Source organism: Balaenoptera borealis (assembly GCF_965194805.1).
Source record: "Balaenoptera borealis genome assembly, chromosome: 4".
In the NCBI taxonomy this organism is placed as follows: domain Eukaryota; kingdom Metazoa; phylum Chordata; class Mammalia; order Artiodactyla; family Balaenopteridae; genus Balaenoptera; species Balaenoptera borealis.
In genome coordinates, this window is record NC_138861.1 from 83,909,948 (window position 1) to 83,934,573 (window position 24,626).

The following is a 24,626-nucleotide window of genomic DNA, read 5'->3' on the forward strand; positions in this document are numbered from 1 at the left end:
CAATGTGAGAATCCAGCTCTATTAACCCAGACATTAAAGAGATTGTAAAAATGTAAAACAGTGCCGATTTTCACACTAATTTTTTTGTTTGGGAGAATAGTTACGTTTCATAAAATCTGTTTTTAAAATTTGTTACATATATAGGGTATATTACTGTTAGGTAAATCAATACAAATTTTTCAGATTTCTGTCTTAATTTCTAATTTGGTAAATATTGGTAGATATAAACCACATAAACAAAGGCTTTGAGGGATTCTTAATTATTTTTAAGAGTGTAAAGGGGTCCAGAGACCGGAAAGTTTTAGCACGAATAATTTACCTAAATCATCCAAATGCCAAACCTGATAAACGCAACAACAGGCTTTTAACTTTTTTCCTCGATTCGATTTTGAAATGAATCTCCAGCTTATGACAAACCAGTGATGACTAGAAGGTTTAGTTGGACCCAACTATGATTATTTTTGATAACTTGCTTATATTGATTAAGGGACCTAACCAATGTGCCACATGGCAGAAGCATGGAAGTCCAGAAGTAATCACAAGATGCTTTCAGTTATTTTGTAGATTTGAGTTGGTTAATTTGGTTCTATGAAAGTTCACAGATTAATTGCAGACATTTATGTCTGTCCACAACATACCCACAAGACATGTTAGCACGTCAGATCCTGTGTCCTTCATCATGGGATACTCCATAGAGAAAGGTAGTCTCCTAGGTTTCTGGGCTGCCCCATAAGCAGCCCTTCCTGGCTACTTTTATCTGAAAACCTTAGAGGGGAGGCAGGGTCACACTGTGGAGCATGGCTGGGTGCTTTATATATTTAACTCATTGTAATCTCAAAGCTCCTCCAAAGTAGGGAGTTTCACTCAATCTTTTAAGTGAAGAAACGGAATTCAATGGAGATTGATTATAAATAAACCAAGATGACACAACTTGTAACAGAACCTCGCCTGGTCTGTATGTCCAAAGCTCACCTGGCTCTCCTTGTTTCTTCATACCAGCACCATGCTCCATGTCTCCTCTCAGTTTACTCTAACATATTTTGTACTTCCATATTAGACTTTGAATAAATATTGTCAAATATGTGCATAAGTAAAATACTGTATGACACATACCATGGGTTTTAAATTTTTCAATGGTACCAATGATTAAATGATTGTTATTTTTTCATTTTTTATTTGATTTTTTTAATCAGTAATAGTGATTTTGGTTTGTCAGTACCACTCCCTTCATCTAAAGCCATGTTTGTTAGTCATTGCTAGAAAAACAAAATACCTTTAGATGTACCCCTGAATTCAGCCAGATCCTCAAAGAGGCATGTGCCTGGAATTATATTGGTGCTCCCCAGCCCTCTGTAAGTTGCTTTTTTGGTCCAGTGCCAACAACTTGGAGAGATAGTAAAAAGGCTCCCTAAAGCCCTCATCTATACTGTGAAAAAGTTCTGTATTAAGGGTTCAGAATGCCTTCTGTCTTACTGCCCATAGCATTAAGCTCCACTTGAACGATTTTTTTTTTTTTTTAAATCTCACGAACCCTGAGAATTGGTTAACAAGTCCAGTTTCCTTCTTCATGTTGACTGTTGGAAATTTGATTTTCATTTGTGACCCATGTTAAGCAACTTTATGAGACTTCTTCATACAGTGTTTTGTTAAATTAGCCTCGTTTCTGGCTCCATTGTATGGCTCTTGGTTCCCCTTCTTTTGTTCAACACTCCTAAATTGACTTGTCTTTGAAAGGATTCTGAAAGGACCTCAGTTATTTTCGGTTCTAGCAAGTCCCTCTTCTTTTCATGCAGGTACTGTATTTGGAAGTGGGAAGACCTCTGATTACCTGCTGTTGGGAAACTTCGTTTACACTGTGAGTGTGGAACATTTGCCTCGTTTGCATATAAAATTGAATTTTCATATGAGCTCGTTTTCAAATTTAAATGTGTGCGTTTCTGGATTTAAGGGTTGTTTACATTTCCTCTTAAAAATGAAATGAGATGTTTTGACTGGTAAGAGATTATTTTATATTAGAGTATAAAAATGTCATTTAGGTTCACTGACTTTATAGGCCTTTGGTTGCTCTTATTTTCAATATTCCTTCTTTACGCTTATTGCCTCACTTTCCCTTTTTCTCTTCCTTGTCCCTTCTTCCTCAGTTTTATTTTACTGCCCTTGTTAATATTTTTTTGCTTTCCTAAATTTATGGCAAATAGTACCATTCTACTTGGGTGTTAAACCAATAATTATTCTAGAACTTAATGAAAATAAAGTTGGGAGAGAAATCTCCACTCTTTTGGGACGTTTAACCCACGCAAGGCATGGACCTCGCTGTGTTAAGTCACTATGTCGAACACTTACGGAAGATGCACAGTTGAGTGTGAGCCGCACCCTGCCATTAAAGAGCCAAAAAAAGGTTTTAAAACCATTTTTCCCTCTAAGGTCAAAAGCTCCACTTGGATGCAAATGCTCAAGGTCACACAGTTAGTCTCTAATAAAAGTTTATTCCAACCTTAAACTCTGAATTCTCCAGCCAGTGTCCCTTCCTCTCCATGGCCCCCAAGAGGGGGCAGTGTGCTGTCCTAAATACTAAGTGGCCATTGGTACGGCTGACTCAGTTGGTGGAAAAACTATAATACGATGTTTAAATAACTGAATAATAGGAAGTTAAGACCATTAAGTAACAGAGGGATTAAGGTTTTGGCAAATTGAGGCTCTCCTTTCCATTGACCTCAATGAAGTAGTAAAAAAAAAAAAAAAAGAAAAAGAAAAACACATTTCGGGGGCTAGTGGTTTGTTCTCGTACAACATGAGTGCAAAACAGAAATAATACTTGATGGACTAAGTTTAGAAATAAAGTAGATGGCATAGATGTCTACGAAGGACTTTAAAGTATCCAAGGCTGAAGAGAGAGTGTTTCTTTAACTTTGTGTGAAAATCTCTCTCTTGTTTTAGAATTTTTTATATAGCTTAAATACTTAAATTTTAACGAGTTTTATTTCTACAGATATTTATCCTAAATTGCTGTTAGATATCCCGCTGAGAAAGCTCAAATGCTTCACTTTGTCCTGACTTTCTGACGCCACTGGAAAGCATCTAATACTGTGTACAGACCCTTGCAGTGCCCAAAAGTAGGACTGCGCCCTTGAAGCTCTCACCACTGATCACCAGTGCTAGGCAAGCGTCACACTTCCATCCCAGCAAACTACTGAAAGTGCCCCAAATTCCTTTGACTACTAACAGTATTTAATATTTTTGATTATAAATAGGTAATAATAGATAATGCTGCAGTGCTAAGCACTGTTCTTGGTGTTTTACCTATAGAGTACGTAAGCTTTTATCAGTCCCCGTTTACAGATGAAGGAGCTGAGACACAGAGAGGTCAAGTAATTTGCCTTGTGCCTTATCAGAACAGTTAATAAATGATGGAGTCTTGAGCACAAATAGTCTGACTCCAGGGCAATATAGTCTGACTCCATTTAGCCATTATGCTATCCTGTGGAAAACACAGGGCAGTTCTTTAAACCCGGCTCCCCCTACTTTAGAATTAGTAGCATGGGCACCAGTGACAATGGGTGTGTACAGCATGGAGATGGAACAGGCTCTTACATTCTACTCTGCAGGGTTTCAGGTAAGTAAAGTTACAGAGTAAGTGTTCAGATTTCTAAATATCCAGTTACATTACTTTTACAGTTTATCTTTAAAATTTAGAAAATGGAGGCTTTAAGTACTACAGTTGATAAAAAATAAAATTAAAGCAGGCTTGGAAACCCAAGATTACTATAGATGATTCTCCATCATTATTCATGAATTGCGCAAGAAGTAGGCAGGCCCGTGCTCAGAAGCTCATGGCTGGACTGTCAGCCAGTGAGGGAGAGGAGAAGGCAGGGAAGGGAGCTGGGAATGTGATGCTGTAAATGGCACTTCCAACCGGCCGTGAGCATGGCCACCCAGCTAACTCACTTGTTTCTTTGCTTGTTGGACGTACAAGTCAAGCTGTGAATCATCTACCAGTCCAATTTGATGAACTATCATATTTATGAAATAAAATAACATTTCCCTTCTGTTTTAGTTTGTGGTCATAACTGTGTGTTTGAAAGCTGGATTGGAGACATCATATTGGACCTGGGTAAGAGAATCTTTAGTCACAACCGAGGAATATCACATTTACTTATGTGTTGTCACTAATTTTTGTTGTTGTTTTTCGTTCTAACTACATGTGTCCCTTTACCCTAGTTCCACAGGTTGTTAATTATACTGGGGGTTGGGGGGGAAGCAGTCAGAAATAGACTGGGGGGAACTAGAGACTGTAGTGTGGAAACACTGAGTAAAACTTAAATAAGTTTATTTACCACAAGACTTCTCAAGAGCCCTTAATATACTGTTGTACATTGTAAATATCCCTGGAAGGGAGGAAGCCTTCAAACTTATTGACTAGGAATCTTTTCTTAGTAGAGTGTGTCACAAGACTGGCAGAAAACTCATTGGAAAATTATTCTGAAGGCCAAAAATATCAGAGAAAGATTTGTCCTCAGACATTTGTAGATATCCAGTCTGAATAAAACAAGTTCCATTTTAGATATGTTAGTATTGAAGTATATTCACATCCAGGTAGAGAGACCCACCCAATAAATAAAAAGAAAGTTAGATGCTCAAGGGAAAGATGGGCACAAGAAATTTGGATTTGACAGTCATCAACACAGAGATTAATATTCACACAAGTGTCTTAGCATCTTTCAGTGAGAGCATGTGGAGCAAAAACTAAGGAGGCTTAAAGATGGTAGCGGATAAAAAAGATAAGAGTGAAAGGTGAGACCTGCCAAAGCGGGTAGAGAAGGAACGGTTCTAAATGCCAGTACCACCAGCATTATAACCCGTGTGGAAGACATGAGTGTTTAATGAAAGATCCAATTAAAACATGCAATTATTTAGTTAATAATTGCCATAGATAATATTTTATGGATGTAGTAAAAAAAATTAATAAGGAAATGTGTGAAAGCTTCGTCAGTGTGGGAGTCCTCCATCTACCTGAAAGTCCTTTGACTCAGATTCCCTTCCTTCACAGTTCAGCCACATAGCGATCTGGGGCAGCATCGCACTCTGGGTGGTGTTTTTTGGAATCTACTCAGCTCTGTGGCCTGCTGTCCCCATGGCCCCTGATATGTCAGGAGAGGTAATGTATCCTAATAACTCATGATCTAACAAACCCTAAAAATTGGTATTCATTAATGAGCCATAATTACTTGGCTTGGGTTTATATTAAAATCGTATTCGTCAATTTTAAAAGCTATTTTTAAACTCCACAGCTGTGAGTATAAAAATGGAGAGAATATTTTAAACTTGGACGTTTTACTTAAATCTGACTTACCCTTTCGTAAGCATAGCTGGGTTAATAAAATGTGGTTGTCAGGAGCTTGAATCATGTTAAGAATATCCATAAAGAGGATGCCATTTTAAAATTAGACCATCAATCCACACATACTTTTTGAACAAGAGATTTGGGGAAATGGTGAGCTTATGTCTTGGGACAGTCTGTCTTTTTTTTTTTTTGTTATCTCTTATTCTAAAGAAAAGGCTACTGTCACTAGATTAAATGCACTTTTAGAGTTGTCTTAATGACATCAGTTTGGTTTTCATTTTGAAAGAGTTAGGATATCTGACATTTCAGCCTTATCATGGTCCGCTTTCAATTCTGTCTGTCACTTTCTTGTTACACTGGTAGGAACTGAGTTATTAGGTGTTCGTGGGGGAGTGTCACAAGATCTCCTTTCGTTCAGAAGAGATTCCAGCAGTAGGAGGGTGTATGATTTCAATTGCAGGAAATTTGACATAAAATGTATAAAAGAAAATGTGGAAAACATTTCAGGATTTCCTGTGACCTCACAGTAACTTGCAAATCAAGGTAATGTGAGCTCCGTTACAGTACATTGTTTTCCTGCAGTCACAGGAAACCTTTCCAGGGGTTTCCATTATTTGTTTCCCTAAGTACTGCCTGAGTACATTTCACTTTTGACAGTCTGGTTTATAGATCATGTTCATGAAATTTTATCTGACAGCATCCTGCTTTTTATAAATTAGCAGAATGCAGGCACATTAAAAAAAAATTTTTGTGGTTAAATTTATTAGAGAGAGGCATTACATACTATTACAGCAAAACCAGACATATCAAGGAGCATGTACTTCCTTCCACCCAAAGGGAAGGCTTCTTCTGAAACATGTACTGTGAACTTGAGAAAATTTACAGCATGTATCTTGAGGAGAACAGAGAGAAAGCTGTGAATGCATCTTCTCCTTCCCTTGGTTTGAGTTCTTTTTTAGTGAAGAAATAAAATCAAAGACTGTGTATGTCTGCTGATGCCACTTGGAAACTCCAATTCTATTCTTTGTTTTTATTTGACGTGAGCTGTCCGATTCGACCTGCTTTTCCCCCAAGGTCAATTCTAACTTAATATCTTTTTCATTAGACCTCATTTTACCTCATGTCCGAATATTTTATTTTCAAAATGAGTGACACAAAAGATTTTGAAATCGAGATAGTTTGAGCAGCTGTAGCCAATCGCTTTGAAGACAAGAACAGAGTTTTTGACCACCTACTTCTAGGACAAGTGTGAAGTTTGACTGGCTTTTAGCCAACCAAATATAATTCTACCCCTGCCTGTAGAATTCCTGGTATTACCCAAACACAAAACTTAATATCATCTCTTGAGATTTGCGGTGATGCTGTGTTTAATTCAAAGTGAAATGGATGTCAGTACCCCATCACATTTCTGTTCACTTCATGTGCAGTGCAAAGTGCTAACAGGGCTTCTTTTTCTTGTTGTTTTATTGCTACTGATACTTTGAATATAATGTTTAAATAGCTGGTGCTCCATCAGAAATAGGAGGAATGGATTAATTCAGCTGTAGGCTTGGCTAGCTTGTCCAAAACGTAAATCTGTTTAATGTATTTAAAGAAAAGAGTAATACTTTACATTTATGTAGTACTTAACTGTTTGCAGAGCATCTTGGTATGCACGTGTGTGTAAATGAGCCTCACAACAACTGCAAAAAAGGAAGATAACAAGAACGCCACTCACATTCCCAAGGAGAGATAGTCTACGTTTACTGTTTCCTAGGCACTAGGGTTTTAGGACCCAAAAATGTTGTGGCAGTACTCAATTTTTGAACATTTTTATTGTGCATAGTCACTAGTTCTATTACAATCCAATTAATTTCAGAAAGAAGTAACTACCCTTAGATTTACATTTTTTAATCTTAAAATTCTATTTTTCAGTCAAGAATATAGCCAAATACATATATGTGAAACATTAATTTATGTGCCAATAGTTATATCTGTATGTGTGTGTGTATATATATATATGTATATATATAATTGGCCAACCATCCTGAATAAAACTTACCTGTTCATCTGTTAACTTTTATAGCAATATACTATTATAATATACTTTACATATATATTATTATATATTACATGTAGTAATATAGTGTTGTAAATAACACCAGGATAAGTACAAATATAAGCATTCCCAGACCTGACATGTTTTACGTAATCCGTGTAATGAAACAGAGCACAAGGCATCCCCCAGAACATAACGCTATTCCAAAGCATTCCTGGTGTGGTGAAGGCAACTTTCTGTCACCACCACCAGGGTCATGAGTGTCTAATCCAAGGACCATACCCCTAGGACTCCAGTTTTTTCCTGTATTGGTTTGGCAGCAGTTCCTTCCAAAACTAAATAATTAAATATGTCTGTATGTTTGGGTTGTCTAAAGGCGTAATAAGGGCGCCCAGCTTAGTACAGCATTAATAGAGATGGGTAGGCAAGACCGAAAATAGCAGCCCCATTCCCCCCATCCTGGTTCAGGTGATATTTTGGAGGATGAGGTACTGTGTGGTTTTAAAAGGCATTGACACAATAGAGAAGTTCTTCAAAAAGACAACCAAGATCTGGGAAAAATAACACCAAAAATACCTAAGGTATATTGAACATTTTAAGTACTTGATGTGCATTCATTCAATCGATTTAACAATTATTTGTTGAGATTCTTCTGTGGGTCAGGCACTGTGGATTCATTAGTGAATAAATACACAAAAATCCATGACCTTCTCAACTTTCTACTGGAAGGAGACAGGCAAATAAAATAATTAAGTGAAATACATAGACCGATGTAAGTGCTGTAGAGAACACAGCAGGCAAGAGAAACCGAGAACCATGATTTCCATTGTTTCCCATAGCGCCTTGTGGCTTTTACTCCTGGTCAAATAAAGAGCCGTTGGAGGGGCTTGAGAGAGGGGTGTCATGATCTGACTTACGTTTTCACAGCACCACTATGACTGCTGTGTTATGAACCACTTAGGAGATTATTGCAGTAACCCAGGCCAGAGGTAAGGGTGGCTTGGGCCAGGAGGGCGGCAGTGGTGAAAGTCGTCAGAGTCTGAATCTAGACTGAAGGTAGCATTAATAGGATTTGCTGACGGATTGGACGTGAGGAGTGAGAGGAAAAGAAGTCAAGGTGGATGCCATCGTGTTGGCCATGACCGTCAGGACGTGCTTGTCCTCAGCGCACTGGATCCTCCCAGCAAACTTGTTACCATACCTGTTTTACAGGTGAGAAAACAGAGGCATAGAGAAGTTAAGTACCTCATCTGGTACCCCACTGGTACTAAGTGATGGAGGTACGCTTTGACTTAGCTGTGTGGTCCCAGGGTCAGCTACCTTATACACTGCCCGGTGCTCCTCTGATCATAGTTATTCAAAGGACTCTGCGGTGTATCATCTGGAAATGAGAAGTCTGAAGGGACTGCCCCTCGTTGCAGGTATTTCAAGGATTTGTGTGGATGAGGGAATCTCTGCTTTCTGTTTCCTGACAGCACTGGTTCCCCCACGTCCCTTCACCCTGTGGACGTGTCGGTGGTCCTGGTCTCCCTCCCTCCTTCCTCCTCTGCACCCTAGCCGCTGTGCCAGAATGCTCGCCCTCCTCCTCACGTGTCCACTGCCCCTTCGTGTCTTTACTGGTTGCTCTGACATAATGGCGTCAGGCTCCTAGTGCCCCATAAATGTTAAGTAAAGAATCGTGAAGTAAGTTTGTTTTCCTTGCTTGTTGTTTTTTTTTTTTTTAACATCTTTATTGGAGTATAATTGCTTTACAATGGTGTGTTAGTTTCTGCTGTATAACAAAGTGAAGCAGCTATACATATACATATATCCCCATATCCCCTCCCTCTTGTGTCTCCCTCCCACCCTCCCTATCCCACCCCTCTAGGTGGTCACAAAGCACCGACCGAGCTGATCTCCCTGTGCTATGGGGCTGCTTCCCACTAGCTATCGATTTTACATGCGGTAGCGTATATGTGTCCATGCCACTCTCTCACTTCATCCCAGCTTACCCTTCCCCCTCCCCGTGCCCTCAAGTCCGCTCTCTACGTCTGCGGCTTGTTTTGCACAAACACATGAGAAATGATAGAGTAGAGGTGACACAGAGGCAGAGTTCAGCTCAGATAAGAACATCTTGCTAACATCCAGAGATTTCCACAACGTGGCGCTTTCCAGCAGCAGGACAGAATGCTGGTCTCATGTAACCAGCCCCAGTATCGGGCAGTAGTCCTACTCGGCAGAGCCTTGCTCATCTGCACCTGCGAAGTTGCTTCCAACTCCTAGGATTCAGATTTTCTGTGGACTTCTCTCCACTGTGTTCTCTCCAGAGGAGTATCTTAAATGTTGAAGGGCACAGACTATTCTGCTCTAGTTAATGTTAACTGGAACTCAGGGTGCAAATTATACACAAGTTAGGCAACTTACAGGTACGGATCTCATGCTTCTATATTCAGCTCGGACACATATTCATACATAGATCAGGATTTTACAGTCATTTCCAATTTATGTCCTTGATTTGTCTTTGTAGCCCCCATCTGAAGACAGAGCCATTTCTCTCAATATGTTGAAAGAAAATCCTTGCTCACCACGAGGGGGAGGGAAGGGAATATTTATTGTGCACCAGGCATTCTTTGTTTCATTTAAACCCATATCACAAACCTTTGTGATAAGCAGAGCAATAGCAGGTGACCCAGAGAATTCATCCCAGGTTTCCTTCTCAAATCCCATTGGTTGCTCTCACATCTTGAGTAACTAAATACTTTCTCTTCAGGGCCCATTCCTGTTCCTTTCTCTCAGATGGGAATGCTTTCTTTTCTCCTTGCAGCCATTTTCCTTGCATTCCATTTATTTCCCTGATTTATCTGCTATTTCCCAGGATACCCAGGGCCGTGATCAATTTCCCTCAGTTAGCCAGATATAAAAGCATTCCCGTCTCTTTTTAATAGTGCCAAGATTTTTAATTCTGTCTTCTCAACACCCACCTAACTCCCTCAACACACTTATAGAAATTCTGCCTCACTTTGTTGTATCCTGGCCTCTCATGTCCTCTTAATAGCAATATCAGCATATGTAATACCCAGCTCATTTTTTAAAAAATGTATATATATACATATCTGGAAACCCGGAAGGCACAAGCCGAGTGGCTGGTCGTAAGATCCCGGCTTAAACGGGAGTACCTGCTTCAGTACAATGACCCCAGCTGTCATGGGGTCATTGAAGATCCTGCCTTGAGTCGTTGGACCTATGCAAGATCAGCAAATATCTATCCCAATTTCAGACCCACTCCCGAGAGCTCCTCACTTTTAGGAGCTCTGTTTGGAATTGGGCCCCTCCACTTCTGGTATTATGTTTTCAAAACCGACAGAGATAGGAAAGAAAAACTTATCCGGGAAGGAAAATTGGATCAAACAATTAACATCTCATATTAAGTCTGGCAATGATGACTATGAAATTGAAAACCCCATCATCCCACATCATCAGAGAATGTACAGTTGCCACTCAGATGATAGCAGGGCCTCATTTACTGAGGGTCAGTCACTGTCATAAGTACTTTTCATGTCTTCAGTCATTTAACACTGAGCATTTAACACAACACTGTGAAGTAGTTCCTATTACGCATTTCACTGACACAGAGTGGTTAAATAATTTTCCCAAGGTCACACAGCTTGTAAGTATCTGAGCTGCTGTTGGAACCCAGCCAGTCTTTTCCCTTAACCACCATACACACTGTTCTCTGTCGTTTTTACATTTCTTCTCTCACCTTTCCATTCCTCTGCATTTTTCTCTCAGCCTTGTCAACTTTGAAGGTATAAATTCCTTTTAGTGTCAGTGCCCCAATCTAAGTACTTACTTCCATCTGGTTGGTAAACTAAGCCATCCGTTATCTGCATGTAATATTTCCATCTTCAGCTGTGCTCAGCTGCCTGTATCACTAATCAGGCATCATTTCTTTCCCCCTTCCTTCAGCACATTCTGCATGCCTGAAGTTACCAGAAATCCATCCCCCAGATATCTGAGCATTTAGGGCAGACTGCAGTCTCTCCAGACGCAGCCAGGGAGGGCTGTTCTCAGTTGGTGGGCAGGGTGTTGCCATTTGGGAAACATTCCTTCCTATAGTTTTGTTTCCACTACAGTAATTCTACATCTCTGCCCCTAATAATGATTCAAATGATAATGATTAACAAGTATTCCTGTACCACAAATGACTGAACTATTTAACAATTAAAAAAGAATTATGACATCAGGGTAGGGGGAGAGTGGATTCTACAAAGGTGGAAAATGCGACAATAAGAAATTATTTAGGAAAGGCAAATTTAAAAAAAAGAGCGTGACAAGCTTGACTGCAACTTTAAATTTGTCTCTGTCTTCCTTTCCTCTCACAAATATGGTTGTGATTTAAGAGAAGGCCTTTTTTTTTTTTTCAGACCTGACTTGTATTTTTTCACACCAGTACCACAATTTATGGGGCAAGGTAGGCCCTGGGGAGAAGTGCTATGTTATATAAACATGTGCTGGCCTGCTTTTTCGACTTGTCTAGATGATGTTACTGGGTATTTTTTGAATTTCCAGAAGAAAATATTTTAGGCACTATGATTAGTATACCAGATTACAAAGTGAAAAACAAGCTACATCAAGGATCATTTCATATCACGATTAATACCAGAAGCTTAGTATCGGCAGAACTTTTCAATGTATCGCGGCGTTGCAGACACACACTGTAAAGTCTTCCCAAGCGCATCTGGTTCTGCTCTCCCTGGCCTGAGGGATCTATAAAACTACTGAAGGAAATTGAAGTTAAGGAACGAGCATGTGTTTTACAGAATTTCAGATCTCTTGATTGAGGTTAGTAAAGTCTCTCTGAAAAACAATAAAAATCTTTGTTGAACCCTTTGGTGTCACCCCTGTAGGAAAGGTATTAATAAACCACATTAGTGATATGATTTTCCTAAGTTGTGCTGTTGCCCATTTTACCAGCATAATGAATTACTTTGCATATGAGGAATTTCCTGGTTTAAAATAGTCCTTATTCATCTCTCAGCTTTTAATTACCTAGATAGCATGTAATAATTTATTGGTCACAAGACCAGGCCTTGCGGGTAGGGTGGAGCAGTGTTATGATATGAAGGAGTTTCATGCAAGATTACTGGCTTTAGCCAAGTAGCCTGGAGGGAACAAGAACCCTAAACTCTGTCAGATGCTCTTCAATGAGCCAACAGTTGGGATCCCATCCAGTAAAACATGCCATTGGTCCAGGCCCTGACAGTGAATGAGACAGGCAGACCATCACGGGTCTTAAAGAAGCTGGCTGCATAGCCACTTCCAAGCCCATTTTGTAAAGAGAAGCCTTGTAGAAACGCTGAGAAGCAAAGAGAGACGTGGATGTGACAAATGTAATGGCAAATCAGGACACTGGCACACATTTTAAAGTTAGAGCTCTCTTTAGAGTCACTATGCGAGCTGGCATCGCTTTTTGTAGACACAGCACCCTTTCCTACAATACAGAGCAAATAAGATGAGTCTCTAGCGTACGTGTGTTACAGGCTCTTTGTTAGGCAGTGGAGGATGCAGAGGAGAACAGAACTGGTCATTTCCCTTAAGGATCTCATTTTTTTTATGGATGGGCTGTTGACGTCATAAATATGAGGGATGACGTGGTGCACCCCACGTGCCATGACCGTGAGCAGGGCACGGAAAGCAGAGCAAAGCTGCTCGTAGTACGGCAGAACCTTGGCTCTTCTCTGGGGTCAGTGCATTCTCGCGTTCATTCATTCCGCAATTATTTATTGAGTGCTTAATCGGTTCTAGGCACTGTGTCAAGGTAATGGGTTAATTAGACAAGATACCCATTAGCGTTCAGGTTGAGAGGAGCAAGGAGGGAGAGGGAGAAACAGTCACTAAGTTGGTTAACAAATGACTAAATGTTGAACGACTAAAGATAATTTCGCAAAGTGATAGGAAGAAAACAGGATGATATAGTAAGGGACAGGACTGTAATGGCTGCTCCAGGAAGGTGTTTTTGGAGAACAGATGATTAAGTGGAAGCTCAAATGATGTGGAGATACCTTCATGTGAAGAAGAACATTTTAGGGCTGAAGGAACAGCCCGTGCCCAAGCTCTGAGGCAGGAATGAGCCTGGTAGATTCAAAGACTAAAATGTCAGTATAGCTGGAGCCGAGAGAGTGGGAAAGAGCCCTATGAGATGGAGCCAGTGAGATATGCGGAAAGCATATCACCCCTCTAAGCTCAGCACTCTGGCTCATAAGACCAGTGCAGGTTGTTTTTGAGTTGCATGCCAGGGAGCAATCAAAACTGCTCATAAAAGAAACCATGAATGTCACTGTGCTATCTACTTCAATAAAGCTCATAATTGGACACAATTCTTGCATTCCATGATATGGTAAGGAAAAGAGATCGTCAGTGAGGTCAAAAGCCGCTTGGTTCCAAGTTATCACTAAGGCTCCCTAGCATGTATCATGCAAAGCAAGTTATTTTATGGCATATTTTTTTATGTTAAAAAAAGAAGTAACTGTGGATTAAACAAGATAGAAACATTTCTCTCTCATGTGAAAAAAAAAGTCCAATGGTGTCAGGTAGTTCCGGACTGGTATGACAGCTGCACAGTCATCCAGGACCAGATTGCTTCTGTCTTGCTGCACTGTCAACTTTCATGTCCTTCTTCATAGTCCAGAATGGCTGCTTAAGCTCTAGCCATTTTATCAACATTCCAGCCAACAAGAACAGTAAGAAGGATTAACCCTTTCTCTTTGAAGTTCTTTCCTAGACATTGCCCACCACATTTCCTCTTAGCTCTCATTAGCCAAAAGCTAGTCACATGGCCATACCTAGCTGCAATAAGAGAGCCAGAGGAACATAGTCTGAGCTAGAGGAGAAGGTGTTCAGCCAAGATTCAAGTGGTTGCATCTAAGAAGGGGAGAGGAGATATATTGGGAGGCAACTAGAAGTCTCTGCCATGAAAGTCAATAAATTTTCTACATAAGCCATATGTTAGTTTTTTTTTTTTTAACATCTTTATTGGAGTATAATTCCTTTACAATGTTGTGTTAGTTTCTGCCGTACAATGAAGTGAATCAGCTATATGTGGCACATATATACAATGGAATATTACTCAGCCATATATTAGCTTTTATATGTCTTTCCATAGGTAAATGGTTTTTGAAGTTTTGAGTTTTTAAAATATAATTTCCTAAAACAGATGGTAATTAGATGATAGAATGGAGGTGTTAGTTAATATTACGGTGGTAATCATTTTGCAATATATAAATATATCAAATCAACACATTGCACACCTTAAACTTATGTAATGTTATACGTCAATTATATCTCAATAAAGCAGGAAAGTAAATTTTTTAAAGGAAAAAACTTCCTACAATCTGAAATATAGGTCATTATGTTTCACAGATTGAATTACTAGTAATCAAAGAATTGATGCTTTATGAGATGGTTTTTAAGAAGATAAAATACAGAGCCATCACAGAATTATAAAAACTTGTAAGAATGATATAACAAGTAAACATATTGAGCATTGAGATAAGGTGCCCTATCTTATACAACTTCTCTAGTAACATCAGAACATTTTAAAATTATAATTCTCATAATAAAAAGAATAGTTTGTTACTAATTTTGTCCTCATTTTTCTGGTACTTTTAAGTTTTTTAAATAGCACAATAAAGATTAAAATAAAGCAAAGCAAAACAAATTCTGTTCTTAATTACTTTTACTATCCTGGGAACTATATCCCTAGAAAATAAAGTTTCAGAGCCATACATTTTCTAGTGCTCTTGATTCCTTTTTAGAAGGACTATTTTGCATGTTCAATTCTCAGTATATATTGATACACAGTCAAATTTTACTTTAAGAAAAAAAGTTAGCTTCTGATTGATCTAGGTCCCAACTAGCTGTTCCTCCTTTTCCTCTGAACATCTTTTTTAATCATTTATTTCCAGAGGGTGGAGATGCAAAGGTTGTTCTTTGCATCATTCAACTAGATTGAATATTGGTTCTTAGTCCCGCAGGGTGATCACGTCTCCTTCATTTCCTCACCACCACCCAGGAATATCCAAGGGGGAAAAAAGTACATAAACGCTGTGAACTGGCATCTGATTTGCATATTTTCTAAGATTTTCTTTGTTTGGAACAATTTGCATATTTTCTAAGACTTTTGTTTGTTTGTTTGGGATAATCCAAGCCAAGGGTTTTCTTTGTCTCTGAGTAATCAAGAGCTTCTGGTATAATTGCAAACATATTGGGGTTTATCCGAAACACCCTTCTCCTTAGTTACTTTCTGCGTGTTCTGCTCTATCTATTTTTATGGAGAAAGTAATAACTCATCCCATATAAGAGTCCAATTTAGCTCAATTCAACTGAGATTTATGGAGTGCCTTGTGTCAGGACCTATACTGGGTGTCAGTGGATCAAAAGTTGAAAAAAGAGAGTCCTTCTGAGGAGCTTGAGTCGTGAGTAAACCAACAGATCAACAGATCATTAGAATGTAAGAGCTAGTTATTATGGTCAGGACTCGCAGGGGCTAGCAGAGGAGAGGGCACTCGACCCCCAGGCTACAGTTCGGAGAGTTTAGAAAGGTTTCTGGGTACTGCTGTTCCCCACACTGTGCAGGAAGTCAAGAGAAAGAAGGGCCTTCCAGCTAGAGAGCAGCCCAAGCAAAGAGGGAAGTTGGGGTTCCTGAGGGAGCTGGAACTGAAAAGGGTAGCAAAGACCAGGTCACAGAAAGTTACCCGAATGTATTTACATCATTACATTGAGCCGTGGCAGATTGCAATTCCTTATGAAATACATAGTATTCCAGAAGGTACCTGAGGCCATAGAATACTAGAATACAGATTCAGGTCAGAGGACATGATATATAAATGCTAGGAATAAGCTAGTGAGTGATGAAGAACATTTTTTATATTTTGGCATGAATATGTATCACATAATATAATTGAAAATTTGCAAGAATTCTGTTGAGCTAAAATAAGACATCAAAGACCTTTCTCAGTGATAAGCTCCAGACCATAGAACTTGGCATGGGTATTCCTCTGTCTTTGGGTTTTATCCGAGGGACGTTTTGAGCCTCACTACCCAAGATGTGCAGCCACTGAAGACTTTCAGTAGAAGTTCACCTCTTCAAGCCAAAGTTCACATGAGCTTGAAATTTGTCTCTGGTTAAAGTGCAGAGTGCAAAGTTCACCACTTAGTGTTGACCCAGTGATGCTTATGTACCTCTGAGTTCAACTCCATGCTCAGGTACCATAACGAATTCAGACAGAAAGGGTTAAGTTTCTGAGAAAGGCTCCCACAAATTGGAAATCTCTGTCACACCATGGTGTTTCCCAGGCTTTGGTCACAAAGACACTTTAAGAAACCTTTGCAAGTTTACATTCAAATAACACAGTAATATATTATCTGAAAGCAGAGTTGATTTTGATCAGCTGATGTCATTTCCATACATCAGTGGCAGTGTTGCCAGGAGAAGCCACAATTTCGATGCAGTTAAAAGCATTCTGTGTATATAACATTGATATTTTGCCATTAAAATATAGATGTTAACCTTGTGGATTTCAGCTTTCAGGGTACTAAAGAGTATCATTGTATCTCAGGCTCAGTGAGTCAGCTCCCCAGTCCCCTGAGAAAGGGAGCTGGAGGAGAAGATACCATATGGGTAACTGTGGTTGGATGAGATGGGACTGAAAGTGAAATACAGCAAGAGAGTCTACCTTTTCCAAAGAAACATTCAGCTGATACAGCAGAGACGAAGCATTGAGGAGCACTAGGGAGGGAAGAGCCACAACTTGGTGGGAAAGATCCAGAAAGTTTGTATGAAAAGAAACAATACCTGCATACCTGAAGTTGAGCACTGATTTTTTTTTTCTTTTGATGAAAATGATTTCATGAAGAAGATGCTTCCAGAGGAGACCAGAAGGGTTAACTGAAACAGGAGGAAGCAAGAGAAGTTAAATGATCTCATAACTTGGTAGATGGCTCTGAAACAAAAGAAAAGTGGGAGTTGTGGGTTCTGAGGGTCACAAAACCACATCACAGTACAGATCATCTCTGAAGAGTTGCTCTACCAGGATGTTTCAAAGAAGCCAGAGCCAGAAAGAACAGTTAAACTCGAATTTAATTAAACTCTTGGACACCACACCCAACCAAATCCTAAGAAGCACATAATAGGATATACAAGCTATATGTAATATAAGCTTTTGGAGTTTTCTCCAAAACTTGCTAACTCCCTTGGAAAAGCCCTAAAATCTCAAAGATAAATAGCCCTCCTACCCAAAAAATTTGAAAGGTCTCATTCACAACAACAAGGAGAGACTTTAGCCAGATGTGTGTATGGTTAATGGGGGAAAAAACTGGAAAATTTGACAAAAATGAGAGAATATTTTTTAAACGAGTTGAATAAATAAACATACCATGTCTCTGAATAAGAGGATCACTATTAAATCATCACTTCTTTCCATTAGAGAACTGTTTGGGGGAAAAGAAAAAAAAATACATCTTCTCCTTGTGATTGTGATCTAACCTAGGAAAATAATTCTAAGTGCAGAAAAAGGTTAGAGTGTGACTGAAAAGGGCAGCTTTATTATAACTGTTTAGTTGTACCGTTTAGACAGATACCATTGAGTATATGTCCCCTCAAATGCCTCCCAACTCTGCAATGTCCATGGTGACAAACATGTGTCCACACACAGTATTTCCCTAAATTCTTATTCTTCACTTTCTGATTCAGCTGGTGAACCGGGAGTAGGAAATGGGTCATAGACAATGCACCCTCCCTCGTCTGGCTAGCTGTAGCCTTGGCCTCTTCCTCTGAATACCTCCCACATCAGTAAAAATTGATGTTTTTGCTTTTTAAATAAAATTCATAATAAAAAGCTTTCAATTATATGATTAACTTACAGTCATTAAATAAACTTCTGCAAAAAGAGGGAAAAAAACAACAGCTTCACTACCCAAAAGTAATCCCTGTAAACATATGAGTCCAGTCTTTTTCTACCCTTAATTTGTGTGCTTATCTTTGATTAGATAATTTATTCTTTTGACAAATATATATCAAAGGACTAGTCTAGGTTCTGGAGATACAGCAGTGAACAAAAGAGAAAAGGCCTGCCCTCGGGAGCGTATATTCTTGAGAAGAAAGAGAGAAAAACAGAAGTGTATTCTAGAGCGTGCGGATGGTAAGTGCTGTGGAGAACTGTAGTGCAGGAGAAAGGCTAGAAAGTACTGCAGTGGCGGTGTGGTGCCGCTTTAGGTGCAGTGGCCGTGGGAGATCACTGCAAAGATGACCTTCGAGCAGAGACCGGAAGTGGGGTGAGCAGCCCTGAGGCTGCCTGCAGGAAGAGAATTGCAGGCAGGAGAGACGGCCAAGTGCTGAGACACTGAGGAGGCCAGAGTGTGGAAGCAGAACGAGGGCGGGAGGGAGCGAGTAGTAAAAAAGCTAGAGGGATGGGGCAGAGCCTCCCGGGCCAAGAGACAATTGTAAAGACGCGCTTAGACTCCCGAGTCCCTGGAGGGTTGAGCGCAGTCACAGTCTGGCTTTTTAAATGATTGCTCTGGGTGCTGTGTTGAGGATAGATTGCTATGGGAACAGGAGGAAAGGCACACATGATGAGGCCGTGGGGGGGAATCCAGACGAGAGAGAGAGAGAGAGAGAGAGAGAGAGAGAGAGAGGGCGGAGCATGAGCCACGGGGGCGGGGCTGTGAAGTGGGTAGACTCTGGATTTAAGGAGAAGGGGGTTTTGCCCTTAGAATCTCTTTAATTTTTAAATTTACTTGATAAAATATATATAACTTACTATTTATCATTTTAACCATTTTTAAGTGTACCGTTCAGTGGTGTTAAGCGCATTCACTGTGTTGGGCAGCTGTCACCACCATCCACGTCCAGAACTTTTTCATCTTCCCCACCTGATACTCTAGAGCCATCAAACAATAACTCCCCATTACTGCTTCCCCCCAGCCCCTGGCAGCCACTATTCTACTTTCTGTCTCTGAACTTGATTACTCTAGGTACCCCTTGTAAGTGGAATCATATATTTGTCCTTTAGTATCTGGCTTATTTCACTTAGCGTAATGTCTTCAGGGTTCATCTATTTGTAGCATGCACCAGAATCTCATTCCTTTTTAAGGCTGAATGATAGCACATGATATGTATAAGCCACATTTTGTTTATCCATTCATCTGTTGGTGTTTCCACCTTTTGGTTTTTGTGAATAATACTGCTATAAACATTGATATGTGGATTTTTTTTAAAATAGAGCAGATCAGATTTACCAATGGATTGGAAGTGTGGTCTGAGAGAAAAGGAGGAAAAGCAAGTTTTTTGGCCAGAGCAGCTGGAAGAATAAAGTTTATATTTGCTGAGACAGGGAAGACTGGGGTTTTATATTCTTTTTATTTAACGTAGCAAAATAGTCACATTGTGTAGTTAAGAAAAGTCTTCATTAATGCCGGTATGAGACCTTCCTTCCCTTCCTGCCCATTCTACATCCCTTCCTTCCCCCACCACAAAAAAAATTGTTACTTTTAGTTATCATACTTTCCCTGGATTCCCCAAAATATTTCTGTTGATTCAAAAGGGGGATGGGGAAGGTAATTTAACACACTTAGCTTTTAATACATGTCACTCAGCTCTTGTAACAGATAAAATGACCTCTATTGGAAAAGCATGGTTAGGGAGCTGGATCAAGCCCTTCTCCGCTCTCCCCAAATCACATAAATATCTAGTTATAACTGCTCCCAGAATAACTCCATGCCAGAACACACGAAAACCAAACAACATCTCAGGAATATAGTCCCAAGGCTCTGGTGTTCTTTGACTTTTAATCTCTCTAAACACTAGGTTGTAAGAACTTATTTATTCAACAATTATTTATTGAACACCTGGTTGGTGGTTAAGCACTTGGGTTGTAGGAATTCATCAAGACATATTTCTTCCTCTTACAGGGAGTATAGTCTGTAACTAGAAAATGGGTAATAGTTACCACCAAAGTGGAAACACAAAGTAGGGTCAGCTAACCCAAGTCTAAGGAAAGAAGTGACATCTGATGTGAAAACTGAAGAGCAAACAGGAGTCACAGATACAGGGTCCAAGGACGAGAGTAAGCTTGGGCAGATTCCAAAATCTGAAACACTTTGTGAAGCTAGAGATGGGGGCTGGCTTGAGAGATGATGTAGGGAACGTAATCAGAAGTCAGGTAGGAAAGGTCATGAAATCATATTATGGGTTTTTGTACTCCATCCTGAGGGTGGTATAAAGCCATTGAAAGGGTTTAATCCAAGACCTGCTCAAAGCTAATTTGCACTGTGGCTCTGGCTGCAGTGGGGGAACTGGCTAGAAGCAGAGCAGAACGGGAGTCAGCAAGTCCACGCATGAGGCTATTAGGAGGACAGGCAAGTTTTGGACTGGAATAATGGCAGCAGGGTGAGCGAGAAGTAGATAGGTCTGAAGATACTAAAGCACAACAGAACGTGGTGATAAAGCAGATATAGTGTCAAGAGGCAGTTCAAGAATAGAGCCCAGCTTCTGTCTCAGGCAGGTGGCGATGAAGCCATTCCCTGAAGAGATTGCACAAAGAAAGAGCAGGTCTGGGAGGAAGACAGTGTGTGTTCAGTTGGGGAATGTATTAAGTTTGAAGTGCCTCTTTGACATTCAAGTTCAGAGCTGGCTGGTCTGTGTTTGAAGCACAGGCAAGAGATCTAAGCCACAGGGAGAGACCGTGACTGATCCCCATGTAGATAATAGAAACCTCCAACCTTCCCAGGGAGTGTGTGTATATGATAATAGAAGGCTCCTGAGGGAATGCCAGGATAGTCTACCTTTCCCTTTATTCAGGACTTGTCCAAACAATCAGCTTCCTAATAATTACACTCTTCGGACAGCATCTTTAATAACTTGGACAATATTATCTCATATAGACGTACATTTACTTAACCAGCCACATAGTTTATCCCGTTAGTTTTCACTGATGTTTTACTATTTTTAAAAAACGCACAATGAATATTTGCATTCCGCAAAATTAGTTCCTTGGGATGTTAGAAAGCAGTATATAGGAAAAAGTGTTCCATGGTCGATAAATGTATTTTGGAAACCTTGGTTTAAAAAACTATTCAGTAGGTTCTTTACTGTGATTTTGCAAAGCCTTAAATACGCTACTCTGCCCTGTGACTCTCCAGGAGGGGTATGCTGTGGTTTGTTTATACCTTTACTAAGCCTTGGGCCATGACAGGCTTTTGGAGGGAATGCTTTGAGGGCTAGTGACCACAGAACAGTTTCATAGGATATTAAACTATACGTAAAAGCTGTGCCAAATTTCAACACATAGTCCCAGAAGTTGAATTATCAAATTAACGGGAATGAATGTTTGTGTTCTTGATGCACATGTCAATTACCTTTCCCAAAGGCGAATACATTGCTGATGGGAATGTAAATTACTACACATACCTGTTTCACCATACCTCCCCACTCCCCCAAGTGTGATCATGAATTGTTTAAATCTGATCTAATTTGGTAATGTTTCTGTGACTACAGAGAGGCTCAGCATTTTTCCATGTTATTGATTACTTGCTGCTGCTTTTGTGAATACTTTCTCAGGTCTTTTGCCTGTCTATTGGAATCTTAGCTATTCTTGTGAAGATAAGTGGTCTATTTTTATAATCAGGTTTTAGTGCAGAATTTCTTATACTTATGGCAGCCATTTTCCCAAGTTCTATGTATCATTTTTTAGTTCTTTTTGAACACGTGGAACTTCTCTATTTTCATGGATCACTTCTTTAAAGCATTTCTTTTTATAGTTTTTTTCCACTATTTTTAAGCTTAGAAAGTCCTTTTATAAAGTTTTATCTAGACACTTAATAATCACTTCTTGTTTTTTTGTTGTTGTTATTAACATTAACTCGTAACTCCTCTGGTATTTATATTATTTATATTAATTTATCTTGCTGCCCTCCCCCCCGAACAGAAAAAACTAACCAAGTTTTACAGCACTGTTTTCTGAATTTTCCCTTCCAAATTAATATATTGTGCCCATACAATCTTTAATAATTTTTATGAAAAAAATTTTATCTCCATTTCCTACATTAGCAAGTTGAGATGAATGGCAATTTATTAGGGTTCAGTTACTCGGCCAGTTTCAGTCTTGAGATGAGTATATACTGTGATGTTAATGTGATGAAAACCATGACATTTATAAACGTACACTTAATTTGATGTTGTGATAAAAATTTCCTTCCTTGAAGCTCATGGGAGAGATTACTGAAAAGAACACGAGACTAGAGTGTTTAAAGGAATTTGAAAATTAAAATGAAGAAAGGAACGTTTGTTACTAATCAGTGGTAGTAATAAAAACAGCCACTTTATAAACATTATTGGTTTAATTCTCACAATCCACTTTACAGCTGAGGAATTAGAGACCCCGAAGTTACTCCCTCCATCTCTGAGAGCTGGGACAGGCAGAGCCGCCACCACTTCCAGGGCTGTTTATCACCAGCCCTGCTCTAGTTGGGGTCCGTGGATATAGTTTTAGGACTCCCCAAGGAGCCTTCTTATTTAGATAGTGTCTGTACTTAAGCGAAGAATCAGCGTCCTAGTCCCCCACTTGAACATTTATAGGGTAAAAGGAGGGACAGACTTAAGTGCATTGCTGAAAGTTTGTAGGCAGGTAGCACATCGAAATTCTCTCCTCCAAGACTGAACATGGGGGACACCGCAGGTGAAAAAGTAAGTGTTCCTCTCTGGGTGGGAACGTGGGTACCAAGGGGTCACCTCACTGTGGGTCAGAAGGTAAGCCCTCTTATCTGCTCAAGCCCCTCGGCTTTAGCTAACTGCACGTGAGCTAGGATTTTCTCAAACGTTCTTTCTCTGCAAGTTCACAGGGAAATTTCAAAACAATTGCTCATTCCTCTGCCGCAGCTTGCGTTTTCAGGCAGTGATGGTTCATTTTTTAAGCCCGCGTGGCCCGATGCTGAGACAGCATCGCTCTGCAGACAAGCAATTGTTTGTTCCCGGAGCAGGACCTGTGCCCTCGAGTGTACTGGCTTTGCAGCTCCCTGGGCTGATCCTTTCTCAAGTCCCCCGGGAGGCACTTTTGTGGCAGATTCCGTTTGGTTTCAAAGGGCCTCGAGGAGGGGCGGCGGGGCTGCTTGGCGTGGCCCCCCAGTCTCCCATGTTAGGAGCGACTTGCCTGCCAGCCGCTCTCGGAGGGAGCGCGAGCCCGGCCCCGAACAGGCTGCTCCTGTTTCCCCCTATTGTCTGCGGGATCGGGCGTCTTTTCCCAGCTGACCTGCCTGCGAGTGGAGAGATGTGAAAAGTTAGAGACAAAAATGGTCTCTACAGAGTGAGGGGGAGCTTTCTTGTACAGAAAGGAAGGAAATACCTCTGTGGGATTTTATTTTCCCCCCCTCTTCATCCAAAAAATACAAAGAGGCTCTCTGTCTCTAATGCGAATGTCGGCTTTAAATCTTTTAGGTTTGGATTAACTCTGCAAAAGAAAAAAAAATCTGACAGGCTTTCAGATATGACGCAGAAAAACTTCTTTCCCTTCAATTCATGGCGTTCATTTGCAAAGCCAAAGGCTGGTGGACTGAATAGTGGGCGCCAGTTTCCCCGTCATAGTTAACATCACAATGGTCAGAATTAGCGGCCTCCATCCCCACCAGTGGACATTTAATACAGGGTGGCAAAGGCAAGAATAAATCTTTCTTCCCTTGCCCCCAAATTAAAAGAGATTATAAAATTAAGCCAAGTAAAAGAGGTATTTTCAGTTACATGACTTAGAATCTCATCTTACCTTTTTCCCGTAGAAGGAAAAAGAAATGTGCCATTTTGCAGTCATTACCTAACTCAAAAGCTTCCTTCCAACTAAACAAAACCCACTGACTTGATGGACATTTCCTATTACACAGTTATTGTTGGTTTTCACTATTGAGGATGTCAGCAAGCGTGTCGAAGATCATGTTTTGCTTATAAAATAAAATGACTTTTATGTGAATATCTTTCGTCTTGGTGGTATCTAGAATGTGGGTGCTGTTGCGTTGAATCCACGTGGCAACATTTACTTTCTGAAATTTTGGGTAATAGCGTGTTCTTATTTTAACGTGTTCAGAGCTGTGTCAGCCTAGATAGAGGGAAACCTGAGTATCCTTGTACCAAGAGTCCGTATCAGTAAGCTTGTGTTAATGTAGAAGAAATTTTAAACAGCAGCTCCTGGTCTCCAGATGAGAGTCAAAATGAATAGGTAATCTGAAACA

At 40.0% G+C, this 24,626-nt stretch overlaps 2 protein-coding genes across 7 annotated transcripts in view; both read left to right on the forward strand.

The window, feature by feature from the left end:
* The window catches only part of ATP8A1 (ATPase phospholipid transporting 8A1), a 235,328-nt gene that overhangs the window by 197,999 nt on the left and 12,703 nt on the right, over positions 1 to 24,626 (forward strand). For 5 of the 6 annotated variants that reach the window (XM_082390480.1, XM_082390482.1, XM_082390481.1 and 2 more), the window contains 3 exons: positions 1,794 to 1,855; positions 4,055 to 4,111; positions 5,048 to 5,155. In XM_082390480.1, coding sequence (XP_082246606.1) covers positions 1,794 to 1,855; positions 4,055 to 4,111; positions 5,048 to 5,155 — 227 coding nt within the window. The remainder of the gene's footprint in view (positions 1 to 1,793; positions 1,856 to 4,054; positions 4,112 to 5,047; positions 5,156 to 24,626) is intronic. The other variant, XM_082390483.1, reaches the window with a different exon arrangement.
* The window catches only part of BEND4 (BEN domain containing 4), a 371,611-nt gene that overhangs the window by 89,959 nt on the left and 257,026 nt on the right, over positions 1 to 24,626 (forward strand). The window lies entirely within an intron of this gene.